At 46.7% G+C, this 10,906-nt stretch overlaps 2 protein-coding genes across 2 annotated transcripts; both read left to right on the plus strand.

Moving 5' to 3' along the window:
• The first annotated feature begins 4,455 nt into the window (after positions 1–4,455).
• On the plus strand, positions 4,456–6,305 carry LOC134210202 (uncharacterized). The gene is made up of 3 exons (XM_062686240.1): positions 4,456–4,666; positions 4,919–5,097; positions 5,148–6,305. Exons 1-3 carry the CDS (start codon positions 4,456–4,458, stop codon positions 6,303–6,305), a joined length of 1,548 nt encoding a protein of 515 aa, XP_062542224.1.
• Positions 6,306–6,393: 88 nt separating this feature from the next.
• LOC134210203 (uncharacterized) lies at positions 6,394–9,504 on the plus strand. Its single transcript, XM_062686241.1, has one exon. The coding sequence runs from the start codon at positions 6,394–6,396 to the stop codon at positions 9,502–9,504; it is 3,111 nt and encodes a 1,036-aa protein (XP_062542225.1).
• The last annotated feature ends 1,402 nt before the right edge of the window (positions 9,505–10,906 follow it).

A 10,906-nucleotide genomic window follows, 5' to 3' on the forward strand; every position in this document is an offset into this window, starting at 1 on the left:
CATCTCACTGAAAAGCGCAAAATAATTTTCTTAACTTTTTATACTCAGCACTCTTCTGAGCAGCATCATGCTTCAAGACGAGAATCATCTCGCCTTTCTGCGTTTGACGGATGCAGGTTCACCTTTTTGGGATTCACGACCTCCGTCCACAGCAGGTCCTCCTGCCGGCGATCCTCAATAACCCTATTTGGTGAAGGCACTAGTATCCGTTGATCCTTAGGGCCAACCGCAGATAGACGACCCCCCAACATATCTGAAAACCATGTGAGCGACCATGTGAGCAAGTGACAACAAGCAACCAGGTGGCGCCACTGAGCTAACAGAGCAGATGTCAAAAGTTTCTTTTGTTTTTTTTTTGCACTTTCCAAATAAGCACATACCGTTGCAAACTGTCGCAAATAGGCCGGAAGTGTGAATTTTATTTTTGAGGAAATCATCAAGGTAGAAACTAGGAAAGATCTCTTTCTACAGTTTTCCCAAAAACCAGACACTGTAAGTAGTATCTCGCTGTTGCCATTTTCAAACTAGTAGTCGACAATCGGGGCTAAGGGTGCTGTAAGACGCGCGGCTACAAAGCAAGACCATGCTGAGGGTGGCTGGGTTCGATTCCCGGTACCGGTCTAATCAATTTTCGGATTGGAAATTGTCTCGACTTCCCTGGGCCTAAAAGTATCATCGTGTTAGCCTCATGATATACTAATGCAAAAATGGTAACCTGGCTTAGAAACCTCGTAGTTAATAACTGTTGAAGTGCTTAATGAACACTAAGCTGCGAGGCGGCTCTGTCCCAGTGTGGGGATGTAATGCCAATAAGAAGAAGAAGAAGTCGACAATCGGTTAATTCAACTAAGTTTCCGAAAACAACTTGCTACATACCTTCAAAGGTAAAAGGGTCGTTTGACCGAAACCCATTTGGCCGAAAACTATTTGGCCGAATGCCACTAGGCCGAACAAACCATTATGCCGAAATACATTTGGCCGAAATGGTCATTTGGCCGAAAAGGTCATTCGCCCGAAAATGTCGTTTGGCCGAGAGGGTCATAAGGCCGAAAGTCTCACTATGCCGAAAAGGTCATTTGGCTGAAAGGGTCATTATGCCGAAAGTCTCACTATGCCGAAAAGGTCATTTGGCCGAAAGGATCATTATGCCGAAAAGGTCATTTGGCCGAAAGGGTCATTAGACCAAAAGGGTCATTTGGCCGAAAGGGTTGATTGTCCGAAAGGGTCGTTTGGCCAAAAGGGTCATTAGGCTGAAAGGGTCATTAGGCCAAAAGAATCATTAGGCCGAAAGTGAGACGTCTCACTTCTCATTCACTCCTCATTTAGCACTTCTCGCTGTAAAAAGTTCAACGTATTTAAACTGAAAATGTTTATAAAAGCATAAACGTCTGTCTGCGGGCCAACTGTCCGCTTAATCGTCTCCAGGCGAGTTTTCGCATCACTCCTCTTATGCGGAACTGCAACCTTTTTAGCTACATTCAAGTCCGCCATCTGCGTGACCTTACTTAGCTTCGGAGTTGCACCGCTGATCTGCCCATGATTTCATAGTTGACGTAACGACCATTGCACTATCGCATGTACTTCGAATTATTTGGGGACAAACATCGCCAATTTAAAAAATTTAAAAAATGGTTGGTCATAACCGAGTTTATGACTTTGGTCAGAGTGGGGTCGTCCATTTTTACGTCGACCGGCACCTCATCTGATCCACTACGGCCATCACCTTCGCCTCTTCCTGGAGATTTTTGGGGTGACCGATTAAGGCCACTTCGTCTAGCAAAAGGGCCCTCCTTACCGCCAGACATCGCTCCACCGTCTATTTTTGTTTGCTGTTGGGTTGGGTCCTGTGAGGGTTAGATATATTAGGAATTGGCCAATCCACTTTTAGAGTGCATTGATGACAGATATGCAAATATCGTATAACGGTTTGGTTGCCAACACTGACTAGTAAATAGCAGGCCACGACTTTGGCTCTTTCCTCGTGGCACAACGAACGGAGTCGCACGCGCGATAAGACAGCACACCCCGTGATAGCTCGTTCCGCAGAACTAGGCCGCACATTTGGCGAAACTGCCAGGTTGTTCCTGGTTTAAAATAATCGTTTTGTAAGTATCCTGTGGGCATAATTGGGACTTTTTTTTTCATCGGTTTCGACTTGTAATGTCAAAGACGCTCTGGAAGAGCGTCGGATTCATAAATATCCTCATCGGTTTCGACATGTAGTGTCGAAGACGCTCTGGAAGAGCGTCGGATTAAATGATTTGCACATCGGTTGCGACTTGTGATGTTGAAGATGCTCTGGAAGAGCGTCGCATTAAATGATTTGTACATCGGTTCCGACTCGCGATGTCGGACACGCTATGGAAGAACGTCGGATTGTTAAATTTGCTCATCGGTTTCGACTTGTAGTGTTGAAGACGCTCTGGAAGAGCTTCGGATTAAATGATTTGCACATCGTTTCGACTTGTGATGTCGAAGACGCTTTGGAAGAGCGTCGGATTGAATGAGTTGTCTATCGGATTCGACTTGTGATGTCGAAGACGCTGTGGGAAGCGTCGGAATGAATGATTTGCTCATCGGTTCGGACTTGTAGTGTCGAAGACGCTCTGGAAAAGCGTCGGTTAAAATGATTTGCACATCAAATGTGTTGTTTCTCAACGGTTTTTACTTAAAAAAAATTGAAGGCGATCTGGAAGAGCGCCAGCATAAATGATTTGTTTTCTCATCGGTTTCGACATGTGATATCGAAGCTGCTGTGGTAGAGCGCTGGATTGAATGTTATGGCTTGTGACGTCGCAGACGCTCTGGAAGAACGCCGAATTAAATGATTTGCACATCGGTTTCGATTTGTGATGTCGAAGACGCTCTGGAAGAGCGTCGGATTGATAAATTTGCACATCGGAAAAAGTTATTTGTTTCCTCATTAGTTTGACTTGACTGAAACGAGTTAAAATGTCGAAAGGATTCTGGAGTAGCGCTGAAGCAAATGATTCGTTTTCTCATCGGTTTCCACTTGTAATGTCGAAGGTGCCAGATTTAATGATTGGTCGTTCTTATCGATTTCGACTAAACATGATTTTTTTTCAGAATAAATGATTTGTTTTCTCATCAGATTCCTGCTTGTGTTGTCGAAGGTGCTCTGGAAGAGTATCGGATTGTTGCAGCTTTTGATGGTGAAGGTTGTGTAAAAAAGGGGCTGTTGGAGCAACTAGCATTAGGTCAACATGCGCTAGGTCTATGCATAGAAGAATGACGTCACTTGCATGCAATAATATAGAGAACGTACTCCATTAGAACAGTTCAACATACAGTAGAGATTTTCGCCCGTTTAAACTGGCAGTTTTGCTCGTAGCATAGAATCCAACTCAACCTATAACACTCGTCAACCAACAAAATCTAGTCAGTCGAAGTTCAACCTGCATGTGCAAAGCCCGTGGAAGTTTAAATAAAGATTTCATTGCATCCCAGTGTGTTAAGCTAAACTACATAGTTCTAGTTAATATTCTAAGAAGAAAAATAAACGTAGTGTAGTGCTGAACAATCATTTCTGTGCTTGATTGCCTAGTCCGTGCCTCGTTGCCGTCGTTGTCCCCGTTGTCGCTGTTGATGTTGCTGCTGCTGGTGTAGTGAAGCTTACTATCCGTTGCTGGTACCTCTCACGGTGGAGCTGCGTGGGAGAAAACTTAAACATAATTAGAAAGAACGAAGACACAACGTAGGACGAATTATTGGTAAGCGCCAACATAAAATTGGTGCCGTGACCAGGATCATCGACGCCATTGAGGATTTTGAGCCACGTGAGACGATCTACTGGGCGCTGCCATCTTTCTTCCGCCATTCCTCCAGAGGTGCATTCATTTAATACAAGGCTCAAACCAATTCGGCTTCAGGTAATTACCTGTCCAATTTACTTCCAGGTATCGCAGGTGCCCTTAAGGTTCCATTTAATTTATTTTGCATGTGTATAATACTTTGGACGGGATTCTCGAGTGCTGCCAAGCCTTTTGGAGCACATCTGCATGCTGACTCCCGCCATCGTGATTAGGCCCGCTTGGTTGGAGGGCTAAGCTGGACATCGCCATTGCATTTCGGCTGTTCAGCGCCATCTTCTAAAGGTCAGAAGCTACCTCACGTGCCAAACGTTCACTGCATCCGTACCCCGATCATCATCATCCGAAAGGCGGTGCCGCCTGGTGAACCACGAACGTCCCTGAGACACGGCGGCAAGGCTTTCTACGAAGCCCTGTGCTCCCGCCATCTTATCGACTAGCACGGACGGTGTTTGGGTATTGTTCCTGTTGGCTGATTTATACAAATTCAAGGCACATACTTGCCTTGGAATTGGTGAGTACCATTCCAAGTATTTTACTTGCTCGCTCCAGGCCTACCGTGGTCTTCTTGTCTCGACAGATTCGCCCTCTGTTCCTGAGTAGCCACCGTGTTCCGGTTTGCAAGATGGAGCAGCAACAACTGCAAAAGGCGTATCTCACCTCCCGGAGGACCACGATGATTACCGCGCTGGGTCGGGCAGAGGCATTTGTGGCTGATTTCGACGAGCAACGCGACCAAGGGCAGGTCGCAATTCGGCTGGAGTACCTGAACAACATGTGGACAACGCTGGAGGAGGTGCAAGGGCAGTTGGAGGACATTGAGTGTGGTGAACAAGGTAGGCAAGTTAATGCTGACATTCGTGCAAATTTTGAACCTCGGCTGTTCCAAATAAAAGCCGCCTTACTTTCAAAACTACCTGTTCTTAATCAAGCTCGCATCCCTGAATCTTCTTCTTCGCCGTCTTCCGCTCTCGCTGGGTTGAAACTACCTACGATCTCGCTTCCTGAATTCAACGGAGATTACATGCAGTGGCTAGGGTTTCATGACACTTTTCTGGCGCTCATTCATTCAAATTCTGACGTTGCAGCCTTCCACAAGTTTCATTCCTTGAGAGCAGCTCTGACATGCGAAGCGGCTCCGCTCATTGCGTCCCTTGCGAGTTGCTCAGCGAATTACAACCTGGCTTGGCAAACATTGGTGCACATGTACGCCAGTGAATACCTGTTGAAGAAACGGCATCTCCAAGCACTGTTCGAAATCAACTCGGCTAAAGGGAAACTGCTGCATTTCTGCATGCACTGGTGGATGAATTCCAGCGTCACACCAAGATCCTGTGTCAACTAGGTGAACCAACGGAGTCCTGGAGCACCATCCTAGAACATCTATTGTGCACAAAACTCCCTGACGACACGCTGAAAGCCTGGGAAGAGTACGCATCAACCTCTAGCAACCCGAACTACGACTGCTTGATCGAGTTTCTTCAGCGTCGTATGCGCGTTTTGGAGTCCATTCTGGTGAACCATCATCAACCCGCATCCGTTCCAAACGTGTCATCTCATTCCTCCAAAAGGGCTCCCAATTTCCGTGTATCATGTGCTTCTACTTCCAATTCCGCCTGCAAATGTCCAGCTTGCAATCAAGATCATCCGCTTATGAAGTGTGCAAGGTTCAATCAGCAGTCTCATTCCGAACGGCTGCGTTTCGTATCGAGCAAGCACCTGTGTCACAATTGCCTTAAAAGTGATCACATTGCTCGTAATTGCTCATCAACTTACAGCTGCAAGCATTGCCGTAAACGCCATCATACGATGCTGCATTCCGGTGACGTCACTAGATCTGTAAACGATTCGCCTTCCACTCGCACGTCTATGTCGACGCAAGCTATTCAGTCTGCTGCTTCATCCGTTGCGGAATCAGTTCCCCGATCATCCGTCGTAAATGTTGAAGAGTGTTCCAGAGTCGTTGCCAGTGCCTCCGCTCCACAATCTCGAGAAGACGTTTTTCTGCTGACGGTACTGGTGAAGGTAGTCGATGCATACGGACAAGACCACATAGCACGTGTTCTGCTCGACAGTGCCTCTCAACCAAATCTCATCACGGATCGTCTGGCACGACGATTGCACTTGAAGCGGACTTCTGTGAACGTGACAATTCAGGGAGCTGGAAATACTTCAAAGAAAGTGAAGGAATCAATCTTTGCTCGAATCAAATCGCGGAACGACAGTTTTGAATGCGGTGTGGACCTACTGTTAATGGATACCTTGACTGCAGATCTTCCAGCACAAGATATATGCATCGCAGACTGGCAGATTCCTCAAAATTTGTCATTGGCCGATCCCATGTTCAATAAGAGCCAACAGATTGACATGGTTCTGGGCGCAAAACACTACCACTCTTTCTTTCCAAGTACTGCTCGTCTTCAGTTGGCCGACAATCTTCCGACACTGGTAGACAAAGCGTTTTCGGTTGGGTAGTAACGGGATCAGCAAGCATGGGTCACCCTATTCAACGGCAATCTATTACTCCCAGTGTCGTCGCTGTTTCTATGCCGACACTTGAGGAATGTATCGAACGTTTTGGAAAACTGAAGAATTGACCGTTGACAACAATTATTCGGTAGAGGAGCGCCACTGTGAGGATTTCTTCCAATCCACAACGTCTCGTGACGAGACAGGCCGCTACATTGTCCGGCTACCACGGAAACCCGATTTCGACGCGATGCTAGGTGAATCCAAAATCGGTGCTCTTCGTCGCTTCGAGCAACTCGAGCGGCGACTAGAACGGGACCAAAAGCTGAAGGAAGAATATCACGATTTCATGAGGGAGTACCTCTCCCTCGGCCATATGCGATTGGTCGAGTCGGACGATGGAAACCACTCCCACACATACTATCTTCCTCACCACCCCGTAATCAAGGAGGCAAGTATAACCACCAAAGTAAGAGTCGTATTCGACGGCTCTGCTCGTACTTCAACCGGCTTCTCCCTGAATGAAGCTCTCTGCGTGGGTCCGGTGGTCCAAGATGACCTTCTTGCCATCATTCTCCGGTTTCTGACTCATCCCGTAGCTCTGGTTGGTGACATAGCGAAGATGTACCGGCAGGTTGGCCTACACCCAGATGATTGTCCTTTGCAACGCATTCTCTTCCGGTTCACAAAAAACTCCCCAGTTCAAACCTATGAATTGCAAACCGTCACCTACGGTCTATTCCCTTCCTCTTTTCTGGCGACGCGAGCACTCCAGCAAGTTGCTTCGGATGAAGGTAATGACTATCCAGTTGCCGGCCAAGCACTTCGGAAAAACTTTTACGTAGACGATTTTATTGGAGGGGCGAAAACCATCGAGGAAGCTATCCAACTACGAGAAGAATTGGCGAACTTACTTTTGAAAGGTGGATTCATGCTGAGAAAGTGGACATCAAACCGCCTTGAAGTACTGCAGAGGCTCCAGGATGACCAAATCGGAACGCAATCAAGCCTACAGTTCACACCAATCGAATCGATAAAAGCGCTAGGAATTCGATGGGAGCCAGAGTCCGACACACTTCGTTTCGATTCCCCAATACAGCAACGTAATGAGCCTCCAACAAAGCGATCAATCCTCTCCGACATCGCTAGACTCTTCGATCCGCTCGGCTTAATTGCACCCATCGTAGTCAGAGCCAAAATCCTGATGCAGGAGCTATGGTCCCTCTCTTGCGACTGGGATGACCCAGTGCCTCACATTATTCGACTAAAATGGGAAAAATTTCGACTTGAGCTTCCAGGAATTGCAACCTATCGAATTGATCGCTACGCCTTTCTCCCAGATGCACAAATCGAGCTGCATACATTTGCTGATGCGTCAACGTCTGCATACGGAGCATGCACATACGTCCGTTGCGAAAATGCTCTGGGTACCGTACGAATCAGGCTACTTGCCTCAAAAAGCAAGGTAGCTCCACTAAAGAGACTGACAATAGCTCGCCTGGAACTGTGTGCTTGTGTTCTGGCAGCTCATCTACATCATCGCATCAAACAGGCAATCCACATCAATGTATCTGCATCGTATTTCTGGTCCGACTCTGCCGTTTGTTTGTATTGGCTTCGAGCACCCCCTAGCGCTTGGAAAACATTCGTTGCCAATAGGGTCTCCGAGGTGCAACACTTCACCCATGGAAGCAAATGGAACCATATATCCGGCTCCGAGAACCCCGCGGATCTAGTTTCACGCGGAATGTCAGTGGAAGATTTCCTGCAAAGTGAAGATTGGAAGCATGGCCCTTCATGGCTAGCACACCAACAGTCCTCCTGGCCAATCTCAAACCTACCTGAAGTCTCGGAGGACATTCTGGAAACCAAAAGCGTTGTTGCATCCATTCAAACAATAACCAGCATCAACCCATGGTTTCTTCGGTGGTCGTCCTATACTCGACTACTCCACACTGTAGGATATTGCTACCGTTTCGTAACAAGAACACGTTCAAAGGCCAGAACCCAGTCAATTGCACCCCTCACGGGAATCGAACTCGACGCGCAGTCACTCACCGTCCAGGAGCTTGTCAACGCTAATGCCTTTCTAACCAGGCTTGCCCAGCAAGATGTCTTCGGGGATGAGATCAAGGACCTGCAGCGAGGAAATACCGTAATGAAGAAATCGCCAATACGTCGAATGTGTCCATTCATCGATCCGGAAGGAATACTACGAGTAGGAGGCCGATTGAATCTGTCTCAGCTTCCATACCAGTCCAAACACCCTGCCCTCCTCCCAAAAGATCATCCATTCACCAGGCTAATCGGAGAACACTATCATCGGAAGCTCCTCCACGGCGGCGGGCGTCTTCTGTTGTCGTCGATTCGTGAGGAATACTGGCCACTGAACGGTCGTCGTTTGGTCCATAGCATCGTACGTAATTGTTTCCGTTGTATACGCCATCGTCCGCAGCCCGCTCACCAGCAGATAGGTCAGCTACCAGCAGCGAGGGTTATACCAAGTCGTCCCTTCTCCAACACAGGCGTGGATTATGCTGGCCCTCTATACATGAAACCCATCCATAAACGAGCAGCCCCGGCAAAAGCTTACCTGTGCATATTTATATGCTTCGCAACAAAGGCTGTCCACCTAGAGTTAGTCGGGGACCTCTCTACCCAGGGGTTCATTGCAGCGTTACGCCGATTCATTGCAAGACGTGGAATCCCAGCCCATATTTATTCGGATAACGGAAAAAACTTTGAGGGAGCAAAACGAGAGCTAGGCGAGCTATTTGCCAGGTTTAGGAGCCAGAACGAGCAGAGCATTATTGCTTCTGCTTGCACAGATCAGGGAATTACTTGGCACTTGACTCCTCCCAAGGCCCCACATTTCGGTGGCCTATGGGAAGCGGCGGTCAAGACTGCCAAACGACATCTATTTCGACAATTGGGTAATACACGTCTGTCATTTGAAGCATGTTACACTATTCTGCACCAAATAGAATCTGCGATGAATTCCCGTCCTCTTTTGCCGATGTCCGATGATCCTAACGACCTCGCCGCCCTAACACCAGCACACTTCCTCATCGGTACCTCGATGTACGCCCTGCCCGACCCAGCCACTCAGCACACACCAGTGGGCGCCCTTGAACATCTTCAGAAGCTCCAGCATCACGTTGAAAATTCTGGGTTCACTGGCGAACCGAGTATTTGCAGGAGATGATGAGAGATACGAAGCTTGCAGCACGAAACGACGAGATCCGGCCTGGAAGGATGGTCATCCTAGTTGACGAAATGGTGCCAACAACCCGTTGGCCACTTGCGCGTATCACTGAAGTACATCCTGGAAGAGATCGATTGAATCGAGTTGTTAGCCTTCGCACCGCCAAAGGAGTCATCATCCGACCAATTACCAGAATTTGCTTACTTCCGTGTTTCGAGCCAGTTCTAGATCAGGAGCAACGAGAAGAAGAAGTCGACGATCCAAATTCCCATTCATAAGAAATAGTTTTTGCCTGTAAATAGAAGAAAATCGAATATTTGTTACACAAATTGTACTTACCTGGTAGAATTAGCTGAAAACTTTTGTTTTTGTTTACATTATTTATGTTGAACGTAACCATTCAAGGCGGCGGGTATGTTGGAGCAACTAGCATTAGGTCAACATGCGCTAGGTCTATGCATAGAAGAATGACGTCACTTGCATGCAATAATATAGAGAACGTACTCCATTAGAACAGTTCAACATACAGTAGAGATTTTCGCCCGTTTAAACTGGCAGTTTTGCTCGTAGCATAGAATCCAACTCAACCTATAACACTCGTCAACCAACAAAATCTAGTCAGTCGAAGTTCAACCTGCATGTGCAAAGCCCGTGGAAGTTTAAATAAAGATTTCATTGCATCCCAGTGTGTTAAGCTAAACTACATAGTTCTAGTTAATATTCTAAGAAGAAAAATAAACGTAGTGTAGTGCTGAACAATCATTTCTGTGCTTGATTGCCTAGTCCGTGCCTCGTTGCCGTCGTTGTCCCCGTTGTCGCTGTTGATGTTGCTGCTGCTGGTGTAGTGAAGCTTACTATCCGTTGCTGGTACCTCTCACGGTGGAGCTGCGTGGGAGAAAACTTAAACATAATTAGAAAGAACGAAGACACAACGTAGGACGAATTATTGGTAAGCGCCAACAGGGGCGGATTGTTCGCGTCAAAGCAACGTTAATGCGGATCAGCAGAACACAACTATTCAAATTTGAATTTCGAAGGTGTTGTGGGAGAGTATCAAACTTATTGGCTTGAGCTTGAAGGGCCAATACATAGTATGTTTGGAGAGCCACCGATATTGATTTGATTTTCCCATTGGAAGGCCATCGAATTGTATTGGATATGGACTGCCGGATCGAATTCTATTGGTTTTGGATTGCAATGCTGGAAATATTTGCAAAAAAAATTAGAAGGAATACAGCTGGAAGATCATGCACCTGAAATAGTTGACATTTTTAGAATGTTAAAAAAAGGTTGGATTAATTTGCTTAGTGAATATGCATTTGCGTATTTGTATGTAGACTTTGAATTGAAATATTGAACTTGGATTGTTTTTGATATTGGTTTTCAATGAAACATTTGATAA

This window comes from Armigeres subalbatus, chromosome 2 (assembly GCF_024139115.2).
Source record: "Armigeres subalbatus isolate Guangzhou_Male chromosome 2, GZ_Asu_2, whole genome shotgun sequence".
NCBI classification, from domain to species: domain Eukaryota; kingdom Metazoa; phylum Arthropoda; class Insecta; order Diptera; family Culicidae; genus Armigeres; species Armigeres subalbatus.